The 24,981-nt window shown below is 56.4% G+C and overlaps 1 protein-coding gene across 1 annotated transcript in view; it reads left to right on the forward strand.

The window, feature by feature from the left end:
- Window positions 1-615: 615 nt before the first annotated feature.
- EPHA8 (EPH receptor A8) overlaps window positions 616-24,981 on the forward strand; it is a 38,725-nt gene continuing 14,359 nt past the window's right edge. Inside the window, exons 1-5 of the mRNA XM_032300733.1 lie at window positions 616-830; window positions 6,001-6,065; window positions 12,752-13,415; window positions 21,952-22,107; window positions 24,334-24,669. Coding sequence (XP_032156624.1) covers window positions 758-830; window positions 6,001-6,065; window positions 12,752-13,415; window positions 21,952-22,107; window positions 24,334-24,669 — 1,294 coding nt within the window. The 5' untranslated portion in view covers window positions 616-757. The remainder of the gene's footprint in view (window positions 831-6,000; window positions 6,066-12,751; window positions 13,416-21,951; window positions 22,108-24,333; window positions 24,670-24,981) is intronic.

Consider the following 24,981-nt stretch of genomic DNA (forward strand, 5'->3'; position numbering starts at 1 on the left):
TCTGGTCCCGGGGTGCCGGGACGTCCCGATGGTGGTTCTGCGCTCGGGGGCCCTGGGTCCACGTGCGCCTCGCGGGGCGCGTCCCCGAAGGTGCCCGGCGGGGGAGTGTGGGCGTGCGCACGTGCGGCGGCCGTGGCCGCTGGCCGGGTGGCCGCGGTGCGGGCTCCGTGTCCCCCACCCCCCCGCCTCGGTGCTGATTGGCTCGGCGCCGTGACTGGCCGGCCCCCGCCCGGGGCGGCGGCGGCGGCGGGCGCGGGTGCCCGCGTGTGCGCTGGGAGCCGCGTGTGCGCCGGGGTGTGCGCCCGGCCGGGTGTGCAGAGAGCGAGGGAGCGCGCTCCCTCCCGACGCGCGGGCCGCCGCGGCCGAGCCAGAGGGTGCGCGGCGCCCCCGCCCGCCCGGCCCGGCCATGGCCCCCGCCCGGGGCCGCCTGCCCCCCGCGCTCTGGGTCGTCACGGCCGCGGCGGCGGCGGCCACCTGCGTGTCCGCGGCGCGCGGCGAAGGTGAGCGGCGGCGGCAGCGGGGCGGGGGCGGCCGAGGGGCGCGGGGTGCGGCGCGCGCTGCCTGCGGCTCAACTTCCTTTGCCTTGACCCTGAGCTCCGAGGCAGCCGGGATCCCTCGGCCCCCCGGGGGTGCCACCACGGAAGAGACCCGGGATGAAGGGACGGAGCAGTGACGATAGGAACCCGCGAGCTTGAGGAAGAGGGACAGGTAGCGGGACTGGGGGACAGTGGGAAAGGACAGGAGACAGGACTGAGGGATGTGCAGCTGGGGACAGAAAACTGAGGGTCAGACGCCGGGGACAAGGGGACAGATCGGACAGAAGACAAGAGGTAAGGAGGCGAGGGGACAGCGAGGTAGGGCAAGGAACAGGGTTGGGGACAGAGGACAGAGGGGCAGGCACTGGGGATGGAGGGGCAGGAGAATGGGAGAGGAGGTTCAGATGGTGGAAGGAGAAGGGGGTGGGGATGGCATGGAGAGGTGGGAGCCAGGCGCTGAGAAACCGACCCGGAGAGCAGGACCAGCTTTGAGGGGAGGCAGGAAGGAGAGGCAGGGAATGAGAGTCTGGGAGAGGGGTCAGGGCCTGAGGGCCACAGGTTGGCAACATGGGGCGGGGGAGAAGAATCCAGGGCAGGGGAGTTCCAGATGGAGGCCAGGCAGCTTTGGGGACAGCAGGAGCGGGCTTGGGGTGGAGAGGGCTGGAGGATGGGGAGCCCACAGAGAGACTGAGGCAGGCAGGTCCAGGAGATCAAAATCTTGTCAGGGAAGGCTGGGAGGGCAGGGTCACTCGAGGGCCCCGTGGGGGAGGAAGGATCCGGGTGTGGAGGTGCACTGAGCCACTGAGACCAAAAACGCCTGGGAGATGACTTCTAGTTGTGGGGGGAAAGAAGAGCCGAGAGGGAGCACCTAAGCATCCCACCCACACACCCCTTAGCCCCCTGGGGACCCCAGCTCCACCCAGCTTAGGAGGCTTCCCTGGTCCCACTCCTCACACCCCATCCCAGGCCCTGGCCCTCCTCTGTTCCCACAGCTCTACCCTAAGGAAGCCAGAGCGTCTCCCTTGCAGGTTTCTGGGGCTGATGTCCAGGGGCCAGAGCTGGATTCTCACCTGCCAGGATGAACCTCCAGGTGTGAGCGAACTCCGGAGCCCGTGCTGCTCTTCCACGCCCAGACAGACCAGATCTGCCCTTCACACGCAGCTCACCAAGGTCCCACCCTACACACAGACACACACACATGGGATTCACACTTGTGGCCCCGGGCCTGCAGAGACTCACATGTGTGGTCAGCCTGTCCACCCCATGTAACATACACGGCCACATACACAGAAATGCAGACACACACACTTGGGATTCACACTTGTGGCCCCGGGCCTGCAGAGACTCACATGTGTGGTCAGTCTGTCCACCCCATGTAACATACACAGCCACATACACAGAAATGCAGACACACACACATACATGCATGTACAGATGCACACACATGAAAATATGCAACTCTGTGTCTACACATATACATCACACCACATATATAATAAGGAGCCTCTCACTTGCATTTATGCCCACGGAATTGCATGAGCACCAACAAACAGACACAGACAAAATCAGTCTCCCATGAGCCCAGGGCACAGCCTGGAGCGGGGCCAGGCAGGGTGGCTGAGAGATGAGGTGGCCGGCAGAGCAGGACGGGGTGGGTGTAACAAGGAGCAGGTTCCCGGGGCACCAGGAGAGGCCTGGAGCTGGGGGATGCGGGGAGCAGGAAAGGAGGCAGGATGGGAATCTGAGAGGCCTTGGACCCTGGGGGCTGTGCCGGAGAAGATGGCTTTCTGAGGGTGGGCGGAGGGAAGGGGACAGTTTGTTTGCCCAGCAGGCTCTGAGGAGCCCCTCTTCAAGGCTCTGGGAGTTGGGTGGTGCACCCCAACCCCCTGCCTCAACTCTTCTCTGGGGAGGAGCCAGCACCCTCTGGAATCACAGGCTGGAGGCTCCTGAGCCCCTCAAAGAGGGGGCTTGGATCAGGCTCATGTGCTGAGACGAACCATGGGTCTGGGGAAGGGGCCTGTGCAGCGTTTGGGGGCCAGCAGCTGAGGAAGAGGCAGGTGGGGAAGTTTGTGTACAGGGTGAAGGGAGGCAGAGTCCAAGGGCCAGAGTCAATGCAGCAGGATACCCACAGCCAGGCGTGGGTTCCCCACTCGAGTCAGACAGCCATGGGGTGGAGACCTGGGGCCTGAGTTCCATGTGGAGCATCTGGGAGTCCTCTCCAGCCCTGGCCCTGGGCTGGCCTAGAACAACCAGGGCCAGCCGAGGGAACTGCTGGAACTGAGGGAGGGGGCTCTGCTCCCAGCTGGGTCTAGCAGAGGTGACAGGGCCTTAACCTGGCCAACACCCCTGCACAAGGTCACTCTCAGGGCCCTTGCTGGGGCGTCCATGGGCCCAGGAAGGGCTCTGCACCTGCAGAGATGCCCCCATCCCTGCCAGGCCCAAGGCCGCTTGTCACTCTCTGGTGTGGCTTATCCTCCACTTTGAGGTGATCTCTAAGGCATTCAGAATCCTGGCTGACGTCCCCTGGCCACCCCGAATGCTCCAGCCTCACCATCATGCGCTGCGTCCTCAGGGAATGTAAATCAATTTAAGTATTAGTCTCAGCGAAATGGAATGGGGAAAGGCGACAGAGCTGGAGAAAAAAAGAAATCGCATAATGCCTTCCACAGTCCGACAGGAGCGGCTTAGGAGTTATCTGTGCTTCCCAGAGCAGGAGAGGGACCCATTTCATCGCCCTAGAACAGCCGGAGCAGAGAGGCCTAGGAGGGATCCCATGGACATCTTTCAGATAAGGAAACTGAGGCAGAGGGGTTAAGTGCCTTGCTTCACCGAAGGCCCCTGAGAGACCATGTAGTCCAGTCCTCCTGTTTTGTAAGCAGGGAGACAGGCCCAGCGGGGAGAATTGGCTTCACTGTCCCACAGTGCAAGAGGCAGGAGAGAGGCCAGCTGTGGGGACCAGAGGGTCTGAATTTCCAAGGGGACCCAGCCCTGATCAAACCTCCTATGGACTTGGGGCTCCCCTCGAAGGACACTCTGCATTCTCACCCATTCAAGGGGACATGGCTAGGGAAGGTGCAGATGGAGACAGAGGAAGGGGAGGGAGGGGAGGGACAGAGAAGGGTCTGGAAGGAATTGGAACAAACAGCCCTGGAATCCTATAGCCCTTCCTGAGTCCGATAGAATCGACTTTTGACTTATCTTTGGATTATCTGAGTCCCCTGGCTGGTTGATCAAGAATCAGCTGCAGATGAGGTGGAGCTTCCTCGAGGAGGGCAGGGCCTGGAGAGCGGTGTCTGCAAGCCCTGAAGCCCGCACGCTCCAGGGGGAGAATCCTGAGTGGTGGACATCACTCCGGTGGCTCCCGGGTAGGGGCTGGTCTGGACTGCATCCAGGCCGGATCAGAGAAGGGGTCCAGCCACTCCGAGACCTGCGTCAGGGATGTGGGTTGGGACGGAAGGTGAGGGGTCCTTCTCTCACCCTCTCCCCAAACTCAGCCTTGCTGGTCTGGGGGAAACTGCAGTGCGGCCCCCTCCCCCTCCCACCAGCCAGCAGGAGGAGAGATTGCCTGACCCAGTTTTCTCTACATTGCCTGAGAGGGAGGGAGGGAGGGAGGCGGGAAGCCTCCTTCTCTCTGCCTCTGCCCCTGGTGTGGGGCCAGCTTGGGGAGGGGGAGGTCCCTCTGTGGACATTCGCTCTGTCCCCTGATCCCAGGTGGCCCCTGGGGACCCAGGGAGGAACGCAGGGAGGAGCACGGAGACCCCCTCTCTAGTTCTGCCAGCTCCTTTCAGCCAGCCTCCTCCAGGGTCCCTGACAGTGGGGCGGGGCGGGTGAGCGGCAGGAGAAAATCAGCAAATAAGAGCATCCTCACTCCAGCGTTTCCTGAGGACACTTGTCTTGTCTTTGAGGGGCAGGCTTAGAGCTGTACAAATCTCAGGCAGAAGGACACCCAGCCTCCCGGTTGGAAAGTTCCAGGAGGGCTAACCCCCCTGTCACCTGCACCAGCCCACTGACTGGGGTGGTTGAAAGCGCCTGGCTGTTGGCCGGAAGATGAGGTTCACGGAAGGCAGAGTGAAAAGGAAAGCTGTGGGACTCTGGAGCCAAAAGCCCTCTCATACAACAATCACCAGCTAGATCAAAAGCGAGCAGAGAGGCGAAGGGATTTAAACAAGGACACACAGCAGTTAGAGCCTGTTGAGCCCTGATTTCTAAACAGCGTACTGCATCTGTATCTCCATAAGCGAGGGTGTGGCCACAAGCGGAGAGAGGCAGGACGGCGGGACTTAGAGAAGGGGAACTAGTGTTGGTAAGGACCAGCACTGGCTCCAGGCTCTACGTGCTTTCCTGATCCTCATCCCACCCTTAGGTACTATGAACCCATTTTACAGATGAGAAAATTGAGGGTCAAAAAAGTGAAGGTCACCTGCTAATAAGTAGCTGCCTGGAGACATGGGCCCAGGAATGTCTGACTTCCAAGACGGGCTCTTTTTCCTACCACGTTGAGCTGCAGGGTCCCCTCTGCAGAGGGCCTGACTTAGAGTGACTTGCCCTTTGGACCAGTGCTCCTTCCCCGCTGTGGGGACCGCTCAGAGGTTCTGCTTCTCGGCCTGAGCATCCAGGGATGGTGGATGGCCCACGGTTGCTACGGCAGGTGCCCGGAATGCCAGCCCTGCCAGCTAAATCTATGGGGCTACTGGCACATTCTGGGACCTCCCTGAGGCGCAGCTCTTTCATCAATAAAATGGAGATAATGATGGCCACCTCTCTGGTTGTTGTGTGGGGCGCAGATGAGGCATCTCAAGCTCCCCTTACAGGTATCAGCACATAGTAGGTGTTCACTAAGAGGCAGCTCTTAACCCTGAAGCCCCTCCACACCAGATGTGTACAGAGGAGGTGCTAGATGCCGGGCACCATGCAGGGAACACAGTAATGATGAAGCTGGGGCCAGTCCTAGATGGGAGGTATGACTTTGCAGCATGGACACTTGAATGTCACCATGGCTCTTACATGAGACAAGGGCCAGGTCATCGTCACAAAAGCGCCATGGGACCAGAATCATTATCACTCCATTTTACAGAGGAGGAAACTGAGGCTCAGGAAGGTGAAGGGATTGCCCAGGATGCACAGCTCCTAAGTGGCAGAACTGGGATCCGAGGCCTGCCAGCCTCGAGCCCACCTGTCTCACTGCGCCACCAACCAGAGACGCCTGGCACCTAGAACCACTTGTATTCTGGGAGTTCAGAATATTACTGTTTGGCCAAAGGAGTGGAGGAAGCCTTCAAGAAGAGAGAGAACTTAAACTGAGCCTTCAAAGAGAGGGGAGGAAAGAAAGGACATTGAGGCAGAGGGACCCATGGGAGCTGTGTGCTGGGGGCTGAGCATGCACCAGTGTAGTTGGGTCAGGCTGCTCTTGAGGGGTGGAGAGAGGTCACAGGGGCCTGATGCCTTATTGTCTCCTGTTTTGCAGTGAATTTGCTGGACACGTCGACCATCCACGGGGACTGGGGCTGGCTCACGTATCCGGCTCACGGGGTGAGTGATGGGCGGTGGGGACAACGTCATCCCTCTGTGAGCAGAGAGAGGCTGCCACTCAGAGTTGGCATTAGATAGATCAAAAAGAAGCAGAGGCCCAGAGAGGTCAAGGGACTTACCCAAGGGCACACAGCAGTCAGTGCTGCTGATCACCTAACAGTTTAGTGCATACAGATATTTGAAATTACAGAAGCAACTCGGGCACCAAAGCCCTGACTCTTCAAGTCTGAGGCCCCAGGTCTGGGCGTCCCCATGGCTGTATCCTACAGAATCATGAGGTGCAGGCCAGGACAGAGGAGGCTAGCCAGGCCTTCCTGCCCTCTGGCTCAGTCCCTCCCTCCCAGCTGCCCTGGCCTCACCAGGAGCCACTCCGAGTCCTGGAGTCTCTGCTTGTCTCTCTCCCCACTGTGGCCAAGCTCCCAGGGCTCCATGGTGACTCTGGCCTCAGCCTTCAGGTCCCTGTGGGTAATGTGCTCACAGATTGTGCCCCCATCCTTCCGGAAGGGGCTGCAGTGACAAGGCCGCACTGCCCTATCCCCTGCTTCTCTTCTCTCAATCCCGCGGGGGCAAGGCAGTAGAGTAGGATGAGCTTACAAGCCCGGTGGAATCCCGGCCCTGCCGCTGACAAGCAGGTGGCCCTCATCCCCCCCTTAGGTACTATGGTGGGTCACTGCTTCACCTTTCTGTGTCTCAGTTTCCCCATCTGTAGAAAGGGAAAAGCCTGTGATGACCTCCCAGGTATGTGCCAGGGTGAGGGCGGATGACACAGTCTTGGCACCGAGTCTGGCACAGGGTGAGACCTCATGAATGGAGGCTTTTATGGTGACCATTAGCATTGTTACTCACGTGTTATCTCACAGAGTTACTGTCTCACATGAACTCTCTCTCGCCAGCGTGCTCAGAAACACACACACACCTGCACACATCCCTGCAACGGACACGAGCACATCATGCAGACCTGACTTCTTTCATGTCCACGTTCAGCTCCTATGGCTCTGGAGACAGAGGGATAATAAGATTAATAAGGATGATGATACTGACACCAACAGTTCATGTTTATGAAGGGCCTTTCTGGACTTTGGGTAGAGTTTTCGTCTGGGCCTTTTGTGGCCTGTGGTTGGAAGTCTGGACACCGCCCCACTCCTCTCTCTCTGGGGGTCTTGTCACTAGGCAGTAGTGAGCTCAGCCTGTCATCAGTCCTCATGCACTGGGCTCCCGGGAACTGGGGGCAGGCCACATGGCTCTGCTTCTCAGTCCCCAAGCCTGGAGGGAGCCCTCATCACCTGACAGCACCACTGCCTGGGACGGAAGCCAGGCTCTTGGGGCGTCCCTTTACCTCCCGGCGCGTCAGTCTCCCCCTCTGTAAAACACTCCTTGGTGTGGCCATTCTTCCCAGTATGAGCATGCTATGCAACGGCTTTGGTGCAGTGAGCTGGGACCCACCCATGAGGAGGTAGGTCCTGGTCCCACCCTCACTGCACGGCTGTTGGCTGAGATGGTATTCCCCTGAGTCCTGGCAGCCAGGAGGGCACGCCTGGGCCCTGGCTGGCTCCGGGGTGTCTTTATCCCACTCAGAGCATCGGACTTGATGTTTAGGGTAATGAGGAATTGTCCGAGTTTTCAGCAGGTGGGGAGCATGGCCGGCCTCGTGTTTTGGATGCTGGCGCTGCCAGTCTCAGGTGGGTTTCGTGTAGGACGCTCTAAAGCATAGCTCAGCATCTGGCATTGCATTTTGAGAGTTAGAACAAATCAGGCAACTTAGATTCACTCACCTCTGAGCAGGTCACAGGCATCAGCTCATTACTCCCCAATCCTGTGAGGTGGGCGTGGCCACCGCACTTCCCAGATGAGGAAGCTGAGGCTCAGAGCAGTGAGAAGTAACTTGTCCATCATCAGACGGGTACCAGCTGATGGCAAGCTGGGCTCAAACTTGGGTCTCTCTGAGCCTAGAGCCTGTGGGGAGTCCCTTATGCCACCTTTGAACTGAGGCAGTGAGGCCCATTCTGTGACCATCGCATGAGATGGAAAGGGAAATCTTCACTCTCTGCTGAGCCAGGGACTGCCTGCCATCTCCAGGGGGCCTGCAGACAGGGGTTTCTCAGAGAGAAGGGAAGGCTGGAATCAGATCTGATTCCCAAACTCTAGACCTTGAACCTGTGCCAGGTTCAGGCTAGCAGGCGAAGCATGCGGAGTCCCACATCCAGGAGGTCTGAGGAGGGGCCTGGGAATCTTCTGTTTAATCAGCTTTCCAGGGAGCCGGGCATGGTGGCTCATTCCTGTAATAGTAGCATTTTAGGAGGCTGAAGTGGGAGGCTTGCTTGCGACTAGGAGTTTGAGACCAGCCTGGGCAACATATAGTGAGACACTTTCTCTACAAAAAAATTTTAAAATTAGCTGGGCGTGGTGGTGCATTCTTGTGGTCCCAGCTACTTAGGAGGCTGAGGTGGGAGGACTGCTTGAGCCTGGGAGGTTGAGGCTGCATTGAGTCACTGTACTCCAGCCTGGGTGAGAGAGAGAGATCTTGTCTCAAAAATAAAATAAAATAAGCTTTCCAGGTGATTCTCCTGCCCAGCTCGGGGAGGGACCTCTGGAGACGGTCCTTCAGGTTCTCTCCACCTCTCGGATTCTGGAGTCCATTCACCAGCTTGAGGACAGAGTCACCCAGGGTGGTCTCCAGGCTCAGAAACATTACCCCGATTGTCAGGCAGGTGGCAGAGCCTGAAGGGCTAGGGCGCCGGGTCCTGATGAACAGGGGCTCTGCCGCTGGTAGTCAGTGTGATTCAGGCAGATCACTTACTTCGCCTCCACCCCCTCATTTATAACACGGGGACAATCTTAGAACTGTTCCATGCAGTGCCATCAATGGGATGATACATGAAAAGGCCATTTTACCAACAAGAAACTGAAAGCTCTCAGAGGCGAAGCAATTCTACGAAGACTGGGGGAGGTCTGGCTCAGACCCCCTGCTCTTCATCAGGCTGCGTCCTTCTCTCTGCTCCCGGGAACTCCCGCACGCACGCTGGGATGTGCTCCGTCTGCTCTGGCGAATTAGCATCTACTCACAAACGCTGCTTTAGGTAAGCGGGCAGGTTCATTTTCATTGTTTCATGTAATTCTCACCACCCCCTGCAGCAGATGGAAGGAGCACGCATTTGCTACCCCATTTTACAGAAGAGAAGCCGAAGCTTCAGAGAGAGAATACGCCTCACCAAACACTGCGCAGCTGGCTCACTGCATTCTGGTCTGGGAGGGGGACAGAGTTGGGGGAGCAGCGTGCCGAGCCAGTGTCTGGGCTTGAGAAGCAGTGGAGATGGCAGTGGCATCGAGCATGCTATGCAAGGGCTTTGGTGCAGTGAGCTGGACCCCCCTGTGGCAGGGGCCCACCTATGAGGAGGTGGGTCTGGTCCCACCCTCACTGCACGGCTGTTGGCTGAGATGGCATTCCCCTAAGTGCCGGCAGCCAGGAGGGCACGCCTGGGCCCTGGCTGGCTCCAGGGTGTCTTTATCCCACTCAGAGCATCAGACTTGATGTTTAGGGTAACGAGGAATTGTCCGAGTTTTCAGCAGGTGGGGAGCATGGCCAGCCTTGTGTTTTGGATGCTCACACTGGCAGTTTCAGGTGGGGTGGGGGTGCCCAGGCAGGGAACAGGGCTGATTCTGCCCTTGCATTAGACCTCCAGGAGTCCATGCCACTTTGGGCATCTGAAACAGCTCCTGGGGCTGGCAGGGCTAGGCCAGGCCCTTGGCCCCAGTGGGGCAGCTGGAGTAGACTCAGATTGAGCTGATTAATTTATCCGGGTCCCTGGCAGGAGATACACAGGGAGCAGCTGGCTGGCTCTTTGGTGCTCCATTAATTGTGACAATGACTTTAACCCCAGATGTGATGCCGCACTGCCTGGAGCCTCTGGCAGCAGAGCGGGGTGGGGATCAGGGGTCCTTCTTGGGTCGGAGGGACTCGGAAGCATAAACTCTTTCAGGTGAGGCTGGCACTCCCTGGGGCCCCTTTGGAAGCAGGGAATCTTCCCACATGGTCCCTGGAGGCAGGCAGGTGGGCTGTGAAGATGCTACCAGCTCAGTATCATATTAGGCCCATTCGTCAAGTGCCTTCCCGTGCCAGGCCTGAGCTAAGCACTTTGCAGGCATTTTCCCACTGCATCCTCTCAAGCCTCGCTGAAGTGGGGACTATTTGAGTCCCATCTTACAGATGTGGGCACTGAGGATCAGGACGAGGTTAGACAGAGGGGCTTGGGATGGGCAGGAAAAGACTTAAGATATGCATGGCCTTCTCTCTAGCACTTGTGGCACCCATGGGTTCTCAGAGCATCTGGTCACGAAGCCCCCCTTCCCCTTTAAGCAACAGGATCTCTAGTTCAAGGACAATTGAAGAAAATCAAGGTGTTGCATGTGTGGAGGAACCAGGACAGGGCCCCAGAACCAACCCCTCCCTCTGCCCTCCTCCTCCAGCTCCTCCTCGGAGCCCTCATGAGTCCTTGAAGTCAGCTCAGCAAGGACTGCTCCTGGCCAGCTGGTGCTCAGCAGCGGTGGAAGCTCGGGCTCTCCCCTCCCGTCTTCTGCAGACCCCCACCCCTTGCAAGAGGGCCCTGCTTCATTGCAGTGTAAATTACAGATGCCCACACCTAGGAGAGCTGGGGAGGGGCCTGGGAGTCTCGCCCACCTGGATTCCCTCAGCTCATCACCCCACACTGCCAAATCTGGTGGACTGGGGCACTTGAGCACAGGGAGTGTTTCTGACATATTTCTTTCTTTTTTTATTCTGGTAAAATACACATCACCGTAAAGTTTATTGTCTTAACCCTTTTTAAGAGCACAGATTGGTGACATGTAGTGCATTCGCATTGCTGTGTGGCCGTCACCACTGCTACTTCCAAGATTCCTTTCATCCTGCAAAATGGAAACTCTGCACCCTTAAACAGAACTGCCCCCTCCCCCTCCCTGCCACCCTGGTAGCCCCCATTCTTTCTGTCTCTCTGAATCTGACTAGGTACTGTGTATAAGTGGAATCCTAACGATAGTTGTTCTTTCGTTTCTAGCTGATTTCATTTGGCTTGTCTTTAAGGTGTATCTGTGTTGTAGCATGTGGCAGAATTTCCTTCCTTTTTAAGGCTAATACTCCATCGTAGGTATATACCACATTTTACCATTTTACTTATCGGTTCGTTCATTGATGTACACTTGGGTTCCTTCTACACTCTGGCTGTTGTGAATAATGCTGCCATGAATAGGGCTGTACAAATATCTTTTTGAGACCTTCCTTTCAATTCTTTTGGATCTATACCCAGAAATGGGATTGCTGAATCATATGGTAATTCTATCTTAAACATTTTGAGAAGCTGCCATACTGTTTTCCACAGCAGCTGCACCATTTCACAGTCTCACCTGCAATGCACAGGGTTCTAATTTTGCCACATCCTTGCCAACATATTATTATTATTGTTATCATTATTATTTGAGATGGAGTCTCACTCTGTTGCCCCACCTGGAGTGTAGTAGCATGACCTTGGCTCACTTCAACCTCCGATTTCCAAGTTCAAGGGATTCTCCTGCCTAAGCCTCCCGAGTTGCTGGGATTGCAGGTGTACACCACCACACCCCCCTATTTTTTGTATTTTTAAGAGATGGAGTTTCACCATGTTGGCCAGTCTGGTCTCGAACTCCTGATCTCAGGTGATTCACTCACCTCGGCTTCCCAAAGTGCTGGGATTACAGGTGAGCCACCGCACACGGACTCATTATTATTATTATTATTTATAACAGCCATCCTAATGGGTATGAAGTGGTATCTCGTGGTTTTGATTTGTGTTTCCCTAATGATTAGTGACATTGAACATCTTTTCATGTGCCATTTGGCTATCTGAATTTTTTGTTTTAGAGAAATGTCTGCCCAAGTCCTTTGCCCATTTTCTAACTGAACTGTTTCTTTTCTGCTGTTGTTGAGTTGTGGGAATTCTTTATGTATGCTGGATATTAATCCCTTATCAGCTACATGATTTGCACATATTTTCCCCCATTTCATGGGTTACCTTTTCGCTCTATTGAGAGTGTCTGGTTTGTTTCTGAATCACTGATGCCCAGCCAGCAGGCGGCACAGAAGCAATTCCACTCAGCTTTCTCACATCCTGGGATTCCCTTCAGTGGGACCCAGGCCAGCCCAGGGTAACAGCAAGAACAGTGGGGAGAGAGTCCGTGGATTAGGCAGTCACTCAACAAGCAGCAGTGCAGGAGAGGCTGCTGAAGGATCTGAAGTGAGGTTCATATATTAGAAAGATCCCCCTGGCAGCTGATGTGGAAACTGGACTGACTGACTTCCCCAGGCAAATCCCGCCACTCTAGGAAAGATATGAGGAGCCACAGAGAAATGAGGGCAGGGCTTTGGCATCAGGCAGGCCTGATTCCCATACAGCCATTACTTGATAACTGCATGACCTCAGAGGAGTGGCTCACAGGTCAGAGCCTTTATTTCCTCATCCCCAGGGTTAGTAAATAACACTTCTCCAGAAGATGGTGGCCCTCTGCAAGATCACTTCTGCAGGGGCACCTGGTAGCGATGACAGTCCACCAGGAGGACAGCTCCTTTGTTTATTTTTCCAACACAATACACAGGGTCATTGGCAAAGGGCGGCGAGGTGCTGGCTCTGCATTAGTGGCTGTGTTCTCTCTGCCCACAGTGGGACTCCATCAACGAGGTGGATGAGTCCTTCCAGCCCATCCACACGTACCAGGTGTGCAACGTCATGAGCCCCAACCAGAACAACTGGCTGCGCACGAGCTGGGTGCCCCGCGACGGCGCCCGCCGCGTCTACGCCGAGATCAAGTTTACCCTGCGTGACTGCAACAGCATGCCCGGTGTGCTGGGCACCTGCAAGGAGACCTTCAACCTCTACTACCTGGAGTCGGACCGTGACCTGGGGGCCAGCACGCAAGAAAGCCAGTTCCTCAAGATCGACACCATTGCGGCCGATGAGAGCTTCACAGGTGCTGACCTTGGTGTGCGGCGCCTCAAGCTCAACACGGAGGTGCGCGGCGTGGGTCCCCTCAGCAAGCGTGGCTTCTACCTGGCCTTCCAGGACATCGGTGCCTGCCTGGCCATCCTCTCTCTCCGCATCTACTATAAGAAGTGCCCTGCCATGGTGCGTAATCTGGCTGCCTTCTCGGAGGCGGTGACGGGGGCTGACTCGTCCTCACTGGTGGAGGTGCGGGGCCAGTGCGTGCGGCACTCCGAGGAGCGGGACACGCCCAAGATGTACTGCAGCGCAGAGGGCGAGTGGCTGGTGCCCATCGGCAAGTGCGTGTGCAGCGCGGGCTATGAGGAGCGGCGGGATGCCTGTGTGGGTGAGTGCGCCGTGGCCTGGGCAAGGGTCAGCTGGCAGCGCCACTTGGTCTGGGCAGGGCTGCCAGGGTGGGTGTAGGGGGGACATTAGAGCCCACAGGCACCTGGGTAGCCCCCACAGCTCCTGGGAAGATGGATAAACCTCCAGTGTGCCTGCGTCAGCAAATACGCCGGGCCACCTGTGTCCCTGTGTTGGCGAAGGATGTGGGAACAAGAAGTTGGAGTGAGGGGGAGAGGAACAGACTCTGGCCAGGTGGTGCCTTCTGTAGGGGGTACAGCTAAAGGCACCTGTGCAGTTGGGTATGCTATGGGTTCCTACCTGGATTAGGGAATGATCCCATGGGCTAACTCAGGTCAGACATTGTTCTAAGCACTTTCCAAGTATTGACTCATTGAATCCTCGCCACTACCTATGACCTAGGAACTACTGTTATCCTGGTTTTATAGATGAGGAGACTGAGACACAGCAAGGCAAAGCGTCTTGCCCAAGGTCATGTAGCTAGGAATGGCAGAGCTGTGATTTGAACTCAGAGTCTGGCTTCAGAATTGGTGCTCGAAACCAATGAACTTCTAACCTGTAGGGTGGAGGGAGGTGGGGCCGGGGCCCTGAATGAGCACAGTGGGGCCCTGAATGAGCACAGTGAGGGATATGAAGTCAGGAGCACCCAGGGAGTACAGTCTGTGTTGGGCCCATCCTTGGTGCCCTGCCCAAGGACAGGCTGCCTCTGTTCAGGGGGAGCTAATCAGCAGGGACCTGTGGGAGAAGACAGGCAGGGTTGTGGAGGAGTACAGTGAGCAGAGAGCCCTTGGGTCATGACTTAGGGTGGCACCTGTGCCCATAGGTGCACTGCTGGGTTCCTGTGCCAGAGCAGGAGCAGGTCACACAGATGGGGGAGCCTAGGCCCAGGTGGCACTCATAGCTGTATGCATGCATGGTTTGTGCGTGTGTGCATGCATGTATGTGTGTATGCATGGTGTGTGTGTGTGCATGCATGTATGTGTGTATGCATGGCATGTGTGTGCATGCATGTGTGTATGCATGGCATGTGCGTGCATGCATGTATGTGTGTATGCGTGGTGTGTGTGCATGCATGTGTGTATGCATGGCGTGTGTGTGCATGCATGTATGTGTGTATGCAAGGTATGTGTGTGCATACACGTGTGTATGCATGGCGTGTGTGCGTGCATGTGTGTATGCATGGTGTGTGCATGTGTGCACATGCATGTGTGCATACATGGTATGTGCATATGTGTGTGCATGTTGGGGGAGGTCTGTGCAGCCAGGCACCCCAAGAGCAGGGAACACTAAGTGAGCTTGTGTGGACAAATATCAGGTGCCCAGCTGTTCCTGATCTTTCAGTTTCTCTCTGTCCTTCTTTGGTCTTCCTAGTGGCTGGGCATATGGTGGCTCAGCCCCGGGGCACAGTGAAGCCTGGCTGCTGAGATCATTGGATCCCCTGGACTGAGGGGTGGAAGGGAGGGGGATGTTCCCATGCAGGGATCAGAGAGTCGAGAGCCTGTCCCCAGACACCCTGAGTGAAAACTGGAACAGGGCCCTTGTCAGCCACCAGGAATATGCTCCTAGCCTTTTGCTGCTACATCACAGGCCCCAGGGCCACAGTAAGAGGGACCTTTAGTCCTCATCACCCATCCCTCCACCCCCAGCAGGTGGGCAGGAAAGGCCTCTGAGTGCTAACAGGACTGGGCATGACATAGGCTGACAGCCTCAGGTGGTAACAGGTGGGTATGCAGTCCAGCTGGCCCTACTTAGGAGCTGTCTTGCCCAGAGATCTCTGGGGCCAGGATCTCCCCTGCAGCCACCAGGCCCTTTCCAGCCCTTCCCAGATACTCTCTGGTTTTCTTTTTCTTTTCTTTTCTTTTCTTTTCTTTTCTTTTCTTTTCTTTTCTTTTGAGACAGAGTTTTCACTCTTGTTGCCCAGGCTGGAGTGCAATGGCATGATCTCAGCTCAGCTCACTGTAACCTCCTCCTCCCGGGTTCAAGCGATTCTCCTGCCTCAGCCTCCCGAGTATCTGGGATTACAGGTGCCCACCACCATGCCCAGCTAATTTTTGTGTTTTTAGTAGAGACAAGATTTCACCATGTTGGCCAGGCTGGCCTCGAACTCCTGACCTCAAGTGATTCGCCTGCCTTGGTCTCCCAAAGTGCTGGGATTACAGGCATGAGCCACCACGTCTGGCCCGATCTCTGGTTTTCTTAAGAAATCTTGTTTCACATCCCCAATTTCTATGAGTCTTCTCCTGTCCTGAACTCTAAACCCCAAAGCAACTTCTGTGGCATTTGCCCATTTCTGGGTCTGTTCTGCCCTCTGCAGTCAGGTTTGCCAGGCTCCCAGGCCACCGGCCTTTCATGGTTCCTGTCACAGACAGCCCTGTATGTCTCAGCTTTGCACTGGGGAAGAAAAACCTCCCACACCGGTACTGCCTGCACAGTTTACAGCGGGCACATCACATCCCAGCTCATTTGCTCATTACAGCAAGGCAGGTCTCACAATCCCATTTTACAGATGGGGAAGCTGAGGCGTAAGAGGTAGTATTACCTGCTTAGGCCTCACAGCTGGTGAGAGTTGCTCCTGGAGCCTGAAGGCAGATCTGTGTTGCTTTGAGCCATGTACAGGCTTTTCGCCTCTCCCTGGCCTGCCCCAGGCTGCTTGCCCTGCCAGATCTGCTCCAAACATCCCCTCATTCTAATGGGGATAATGAAGGACCTTAGTGATGATTTTTCATCTTCAATGTTATATCAGTTGTCCATTCTGCTGAGCGTCTACTGTGTCCTGGCACTGGGGATACAGGTACAGGGAGTCTCTGCCTCTGGGGACTTTGCAGTTTCTTATCCTTTCAACAGTCCTCTAAGCTAAGTATTATAGTCCCATTTCACAGGTAAGAAAAACTGAAGCCCCTCAACTTAAGTAGCAGGGTAGTGATCTGATCCCAGGTTGCCTGACTCTGGCACCTTCAATTGCTTCCTCCGTGCACAAAGCCCTTTGCGAAGCCCTGCTTCCCTCCTCCCTGGGGTGGCATTTAGATGGATGGTTAGTAACTGGTGCAGCTTAAGTCCTAAGAGTCTGGCTGGTTGGCAGGTGCATATGCACTCAGGGTCCGCCACCGTCCCCAACTCTGGATTTAGCCAGCGGGTACAAGTACGGCAATCATTTGTCCTGAGTGCACTGAGCCACATCTGTCTGTAGGAAGGAGACCCGCCCCCCTGTCTTTGGGGTCAGGTCCTCGTTTGGAGGTCTCAAGTAATGCTGCAGTCTCCTTGTGTGGCAGAAGAGGGAAGCGGAGCCCAGAGGGGGAATGTGTCTTGCCCACCTTCCACAGCACGTCAGGGGCAGGGCTCTGAGTGGAAACCCCAGGCCCTGAGTGGCAGGACCTTACGGGGCTGGGAGAGGCCAAGGACCCACCCATTTCCTGGCACTGCTGCCACGTTAATAACAAATACAAAGAAATGCCAAAGCAGGGTTAGGGAATTGCAGCATATTTTGAATTTTACATTTAAATCGTAATACAACATAATTATGCCAGTTGCAAGATAATTACAGGTTTTATAAAAAATATTAATTCATAGTGCGCTGCAGGCAGTGAGATTTGGGATTGGAAAGCCCTTTTTAAGTTGCACAAGGAAAGACTTTTCTCAGCCCCGTTGGTGGCTTCTGTCGCTGTGTAACCTTATTTGGGAAGGGCAGCATGGGTCCCAAACTAAGGCCCTTCACAAATGGGAGCCAGCCCCAAGAGCCCCGCCTGGCCCCCTTCCCACCCCTGGAGAAGCCCTTGACCTCTTTGGAGCTGCCCGGCCCCTTGGTGGATGGCCTGGGGCAAAGGAGGGGCTGGGAGTAAAGTGGGGTGCCTTTCCTGCTCTACCTCTCAGATGTTTTCTGCAATAGGGCTGCCCCTGCCCAGCCTGAGGGGGTCTTCAGGAGACCTGCTGAGGTCCAGGGGCCCCTGCCTGGTTTGAGGACATCCTGATCCCTTTTGGGCTATTCTCTCAGCAAGCAGTTAAAGAGAGGAAAGGCACAGAGTTGGCGGGGCGGGGGGTGGGTAGGCCCAGCTCACCTAGCCCTGAGCCTTGTCCTTCTAGTGACAGGAGCAGGGGCCGGGAGCCTGAGACCCACAGCATGGGTCAGACCCCTTTCGACAGCCGCCCTTCCTGCCTTGGGTTTTGCTCTCAGAAGGTGGCCGGGCAGCATCTGATTTTGCAGAAGACAGCATAGCCCAGGAAAAGGGACCCACCAGGTCACATGGCTCTTTAGAGGCCTTGCTTAGATTGTACTTAGGCCTCAGAGACCCATGGAAAAATGTCAGAGCCATGTGGGGCTTGTCCAGTTTACCATTGGGGAACTGGAGGCTCCGAGAAGTGAAGCGACTAACCCCAGGGCACATAGCGAGGGGTGGTTGATAGAATCTCACATCTCCTGACTCCCTGCCCAGAGAAAGCTCCCACACTCCACAGCTCCTGACCCAGTGACCTCCCCACGCCAGGCTGCACTTCCCAGCATACCCAACACACCCCGGTTCACCCCAGAAAGGCAAAGGGCCTCTCAGTGCACCACCCAGTGGAGCAGCAGCCCAGAGCCTGAAGTCCTGGTTGCTGTCCTTCTTGTCACCTGGACGCAGCGTATAAATCACGCTTTGAAGCCCTAATCATCTTTCTATAAATATCAGTCTCATTTTGGAGGGGAGCAGGAACGGGAGCTCTTCTGCCTTCCTGACTGTGTTTAAAATCTGATTTAGAATTAATTTCCTTTGGCTTTCCACGGTGGGCACCTTATTTGTCAAATCTCCAGCTCCTTTCGGGGGAGAGCAGAGAGGTGGCCAGGGCCGCAGGAAGCTGCTGGCCTGACAGGCGGCCTGGGCAAGGTGCCCTCGGCAGGGGCAGGAGCCCTTCCTGGCTCGAGGCCCGATACCCAGGCGGACGCAGGCTCCGGAAGCACCCTGGGTCGACAGGCAGGGCCGGGCCCCAGCCCAGAGCCGCTCCATCTGTCTTAGCCATTAATTCCCGGCCCAGCCTCCAGGTCTCGGGGCTCCCTGAGGCCTGGTGATTAGTATTCTTATTAAAGATTATTTTATTTTCATTGCATGGATTAATCTGGCCTTGACACGTTATAGCCATATGGGTATTAGCCGAGCGTGTGAGAACTGCCAACGGGTGAGCCACAGTGGCACCGCCATCTCTCAGCTCTGGGACAGTGCTGATGGGGACGGGGAAGGCCACAGCTCCGGGGGCTCCCCAGCCTGGCCACATGTCCCAGCTCCACTGGGAACCTGGGGCAAGGCACTCAGCCTCCCTGAGCCTCTGTTTCCTCTTCTGGCGACAATTATAAGAATTCCAACTACATCGAATTGTTATAAGTGCAGGGCACTGCCCTGGCCTGGATTTACGCGTCTTCGCTCATGTCATCCTCTCCATCGCCCTCTAAGGCAGGTAGAATTATGATCTCCACCTTACAGATGAGGAAACTGACTTCCAGCAACTTGCCTGATGTCACCGAGCTCAGACAAAGACGGTTAGGTGAGGACAGGAACCCAGGCACCGCAGTCAAGCTGCTGCTCAGGCCTGATGAGGACCAGGTGAGCCCTGGCTGGAGCGGCTCAGAGACTTGCAGGGCAGGCCACCATGCGGGCTTCCCTCAGGCCCCGCATCACACCGTGAGACCTTGCCTGTCTGTCTCCCAATGCCCTGGAAGCTCCCTGAGCGCAGGCCCAGCTCTTACTTCTCTTGGGTCCATAGTAGAAGCTCAATAAATGTTGGAGAAAGGAATAAATGAGAGAGGGAAGAAGCACACGGTCTCCGAGATGCTAATCGCTGTGGATCGGATCATTACAGGGAGGATTACTGCCATTCGGTTTAACAACAGGTTCAACAAATATCTGCTGACAAAATGCAAAGCCCTCTTCTGATGATGCCACCCCCGGCGGCCCCCGGGGCTCAGAAGGAGCCTGAGCCCCAGGCTGTGCCCCAGGACTGAGCCTCCTGGGAGGCTTCTGGGAAGAGGAGGCAATATCACAGTGTGTCAATCAAGACTCCCAATGATGCCAGGCTCCGAGCCCTGAGCTCAGCCCCCGGGCAGGCCTGAGCCCTCTTGGGGTCCTCTGGAGGGGAAGGAAAGATGTTGCAAGACTGGGGTGTGTTTCCCCCAACCATGCAACTTACAAGCCCTTTCTGGTTCTGCAGCCTTCTAGAATATGAAGCAACTTCAGGGTGTTACCATGTCTCCTGACTCCAGGTTTTCTCTCAAGTTTGTAGAATTTTACAAATCAACCCGGTTTTAGCTTTTATAATAGAGATATGATCAACATCTAGAGAAGAAATGCTCTGCAGTGGCGTGATGTCTTTGTAAATGAAGCTTCTCTCAGGCACCGAGTTTTCCAGAACAGGATTTAGTGGCGAGAGAACCGCAGTGAGCTTCCCGGTGGCCCCTGTTGCAAAGGACTTCAGTTCCACGGACAGAGCCGGGAGCTGCCTGGCAGGGTGGCATTTGGTCCACTCAAACCTCTGGGGTCTCTGCCCAGAGCAGATAATGGTGGGATCCACTCAACTGGAAAACTGCTGCCTGGGGTTTAACAGCATTTGCCGAGGCCGGCACTGGACAGGTTCTGGGATGTTGAGATGAGGAAGGCAGCCCTACTCTGTTCACAGGATCTGCCTACAAGGGCCTGCCAGTCTGGAAGGAGAGTCAGACACAGATAAGCCAGTACAGCCATAGCGTTGCAGGTGGTAAGGCCAAGCAGGGGCTGCAGAAGCCTGGCGGGGAATGGTCGTTTCTGTATGTGTGTGTGTGTGTGTGTGTGTGTGTGTGTGTGTGTGTGTGTGTTTGTGTGTGTGTGTGTGTCTCGAGGTCCAGAAGGGACAGTCAAAATGAACCTTAAAAAAGGAGTTCCTTAGGTGGACAAAGGAGAAAAGGCATCCCAGGAAGAGGGTGCAGCATGTGCAAAGGCCCCGAGGCAGGAATCAGCCTGCTGGGGTGGTCATCGGGCGGTGCTTTACTTTGGCCTAAGGATGGGAGTGAGGGGCAGCACTAAAGGAGGCTGCCAGTGGGTTTTGATTGGGCAGGGAGGGATTTGAATGCCAGGTTGCATTGTCTAAGCCCTCGGGAGCCTGTGAGGCGTGAAACAGGCAGTGACTGAGTGAGATGTGCGTTTGAGAGATTCCCTTAAGCTAGGATATTCCCCTCCCTGCACAGTTGACCTGTTCTTTTTTTTTCTTTTGCTCTGTCGCCAGGCACCAGGCTGGAGTGCAGTGGTGCGATCTCGGCTCACTGCAACCTCTGCCTCCCAGGTTCAAGCAATTCTCCTGCCTCAGCCTCCCGAGTAGCTGGAACTACAGGCGTGCACCACCATGCCCAGCTAATTTTTGTATTTTTTAGTAGAGACGGGGTTTCACCATGTTGGCCAGGATGGTCTCGATCTCTTGACCTCGTGATCCACCCGCCTCGGTCTCCCAAAGTGCTGGGATTACATGTGTGAGCCACCATGCCTGGCCGACCCATTCTTATTCTTCAGGCCATAACTCAAATATCCCCTCTTCCGGGAAGTAGCTCCTCCCACCATTTACCCTTCCACCACCTTAGCCCCCTTATTCTGTCCCTCTCTCCTAATGGTGATCACAGCTATGAGCCAGAGGCTCTGGTTCGCAGCCCTCCGAGGCCCAAACAGCCCTGGTCTGGAGTCCCACTCATGACCAGTGGTTGACTGAAGGCACGATCACGCAGGCAGCTGGGGTGGGGAGGCAGAGCTGAAGGCTGAGTCTGAAGGCTGCTGTGGGTGACAGGCGAGATAGGATGTGGCAGAGGCTGGAGAGGGGCAGTCTCAGCCACAGTGACAGTGACAGTGACAGCGTGGGCCCAGGAGGGGAGGAGCCTGCACTTCTTGGATAGTCCGCCTCCCTCAGGGAGCTTGTAAAACAGATCCCAAGGTACTGGCCCTGGCTCTTCTAACCCAGCTGTCTGAGGTGGGGCCAGGAATCTGTGCTTTTATGGAGGTGACTCCGTGTCTGCCCGTGTTTAGGAAGCCAGGGTCTTACCACCTGGGCCCCCTTTCCAGTTGCCTTCCTAGCATCCCCATCCCTGGCCTGCTTCCTAATCCCACCCAAGTCACTCCTGGGCATTTGATCCTCAGCCCCAGGGCCCTGTCCCCTAGGCTGGTGTCCTGCCTAAGGACCAGTGTCCCATGAAGGGCAGAAGAAAGACAGCATCTCCACCCCTAAAGCTGGAGACAGGGCCTGGGAGGAGGGCAGGAAATTTGGAGAAGCTCGGGGGTGGGGCTGACTTTGAGGCTGGGACTCCCACGTCAGGGTCTTAAGTTCAGCTCAGCCTAGACCCGCTATGCAACGCTGTGAGATGCAGTCCCCCTGTACACTTCAGTTCTGCCACCTGCAAATGAGGGCGGCACTGGACAGCTAAAGATATGCACCTCTGTCCCTCCAGGGGACCACCCAGGAAGCTGAGGGCCACAGTGTGAGCTGTCCCCAAGGCCTGCCAGGGTGTTCCCGCTGGCTCACGTGCAGCCGCTTCTCCTCCACAGCCTGCGAGCTGGGCTTCTACAAGTCAGCCCCTGGGGACCAGCTATGTGCCCGCTGTCCTCCCCACAGCCACTCTGCAGCCCCAGCCGCCCAAGCCTGCCGCTGTGACCTCAGCTACTACCGCGCAGCCCTGGACCCGCCGTCCTCAGCCTGCACCCGTAAGTACCACTCCCAGATGGCAGCACCCTTGAGCCCAAGACTGGGCCAGTCCCCTGTGCTTTGTCCTGCAGGACTCAGAGAGCCAGTTTTCTGCTGGTGGAGCAGGGGTAGGTGGACCAGCAGAGCCACCTGAGGTCAGTCTTGGGTCGGCGGGGGGTGACTCCAACCCCTCCATGGTGAGATCTAGACCTCTCTGGGCTCACGGTCTCTGTCATGTGTCACCTGCCCTGGAGGGCAGAATGGAGCTGGCCTCACATCCCTCTCCATAGTGGGCAGTTTTCATCATCATCTGATCTAGCGGTGATGCCGATGTCTTCACCAGGTGGGCAGGTTAGGGTGCTCACTTGTGCAGAGAGGGTGGGGGTTAGAGCAGCCACCCCTCCGTCACCATCATCTTTGATGAACTTGCTGGAACTGCTGAATACTGGGAGCTGCCTTCAGTGTGTATGGTGTGTGTGTGTGCACATGGAGTTGGCATGTCTGATTCTGTGTGTGCCATGGGACCCCTGCAGTGAGTGTGTGGCTTCGTGTGTCTGTGTGGGCAGCTGCTCTTACAGACGATGCCTGTATCATGTTTGGATGCCTTCGTGTAAATGTGCGATGTGTACTTGAGCTCACGTATATAAAGGATTCGTCACATATATTAAGGATTCTTAGGAGGAGGGGTGTGTGTGTGTGGGTGTGTGTGTACATCTGGGTACCTGAAGGGGACTCAGAAGTCCTTGTAAAGCTTGAACGAGGGTGTCTTGTGAGCTTAGCACATGTGTGTGCCCATGTGCACACCTGGCCCTGCAGGGATGCATGTGCCTGGAGAGGGTGCGGCCGCGCGTGCACGTGCCCTACGTACCTGAAGGTAGGTGAGGGATTCTGCGCTTGTGACTGCAGGGCTGCGTGACTGTCCTACCTTCTGCTGATGCAGCGCCTGGGTTCTCTCCTCTCATCTGTCCCGATGGGCCACTCACACTCCCATCCCAGGCCTGGGCAGAGACCACAGCCCGCTCAGCCCAGCCAGTTAACAACCCTGGGCTCATATGGTGGGGCAAAAGGCACTTCAGACTGTCCTGATTTTGCTCTGAATCTGCCCAAGCCTCGCCCCCGCCTCCCACTCCCATGCATCCATCACCACCCAGCCCCAGCCTCGCTGCACATGGCAGGTGAGGGCCCAGATACACCATGCCTACATGCTTCTGCACAGACACGCACGTGTCCACCCTCCTCCACTGCCCCACCCAGATCTGAGCATGTTCCCCATGTGGGACCTGTTGGGGCAGAAAAGGTGGCCGGATGTGACGTGGTACCAGCGTGGGCTCCTCAGGCAAGGCGAGTCCGGCTCCAGGTCACGGACACTCGGCGTGAAGCTAGCTGAACCCTGGTTTCTTTCCAACCCCATAGCTCACTTTAGGTTCTGGAAAGCTTAAGATCATAAAGACTAAGCCTTTAGTATTCTGTACCCTTCAAATGTTAAAGCTCTCTTCTCTTCAGATTGTACGATTCTGTTCCAAGATCTTACAATTCTATTTTCTGAAAATCTAAGATTCTCTGCCTAGGATTCCGAGAGCTGGAATTTTGAGGCCAGGAGTCCCCACAGACCCCCATGCCCTCCTGGCTCAAATCTCCATCCCAGACCCCTGGCCACCAGCCCCACATCATGGTCTACTCAACCAAGGGGTCACCCCTCTCTCTCCAAAGTCTGTGTTGCTGGGACAGAGGCTCCCATGCCAGGGGTGGGGGAGGGGTTGCTCGGCGCACACAGCCATGGGGATACATGGTGGGCTTCCGGAGGCCTCCACTTAGTTCCACCGTGCGTGCTCAGTGGCATTTTACATCAGATCCGGCACCAAGGGGTCAAGGAATGGATGTGGCTGCAAATACCTGGGTTGCTTACACATGGGGTGGCTGCTGTGGGTGCCCCTGGGACTGTGCAGTCTCTCTGGCTCCAGGTGAGCTCTGGGACACCCAGACCCTGGGATTACGGTGGTCCTGATGGGCTGGTAGGACAGGGTCCCAGGGTTCTGTGCCCAGACCCTGACACTGTGGTCCCAGTCTGATGGCAGAGGCATAACCTCTGCCCTCGGGGAGGCTCCAGAGGATGGAATAGATATGACCTTATCCTTAAGGAGCCCTAAATATGATGGGGAGACCTTCCCTTCCCCAGGTCTGATGATAGGAAGACAGGACAGCCCAAATAAACAGCCTCTGCCCCATCTGTCATCCTCTGCCCTCAGGGCCACCCTCGGCACCCGTGAACCTCATCTCCAGTGTGAATGGGACATCAGTGACTCTGGAGTGGGCCCCTCCCCTGGACCCAGGTGGCCGCAGTGACATCACCTACAACGCCGTGTGCCGCCGCTGCCCCTGGGCACTCAGCCGCTGCGAGGCGTGCGGGAGCGGCACCCGCTTTGTGCCCCAGCAGACAAGCCTGGTGCAGGCCAGCCTGCTGGTGGCCAACCTGCTGGCCCACATGAACTACTCCTTCTGGATCGAGGCCGTCAATGGCGTGTCTGACCTGAGCCCTGAGCCCCGCCGGGCCGCCGTGGTCAACATCACCACGAACCAGGCAGGTAGGCGGAGAAGCTCCATCCCACAGCTTCCCAGTCCCCCAGCTTTCCCTGCCCCAGGCCCATCCAGGGATCAGAGCTCTGCCAGGGACGTGCTGTGGAACTTTAGGCAAGTGCCTGCCTCTCTGGCCCTGCCCTCCTCCTCACCAGGACCCAGAGCTGGAGGCTCTTCAGGCCCTTAGAAAAGTGGAACACGTTCTATAAGTAAGAGAAATCCCAAAAGCTCAGAGGCAGGCTGGTGTGGCCGTCGTAAGCCTGGGTTCCAGAACTTTCCCTCTCTGCGCCTCTGTTTCCTCCCTGGTGCAATGGGAATAA

The sequence above is a fragment of the Sapajus apella genome, unplaced genomic scaffold (genome assembly GCF_009761245.1).
Source record: "Sapajus apella isolate SASKATOON/1434 unplaced genomic scaffold, GSC_monkey_1.0 scaffold43, whole genome shotgun sequence".
Taxonomy (NCBI): domain Eukaryota; kingdom Metazoa; phylum Chordata; class Mammalia; order Primates; family Cebidae; genus Sapajus; species Sapajus apella.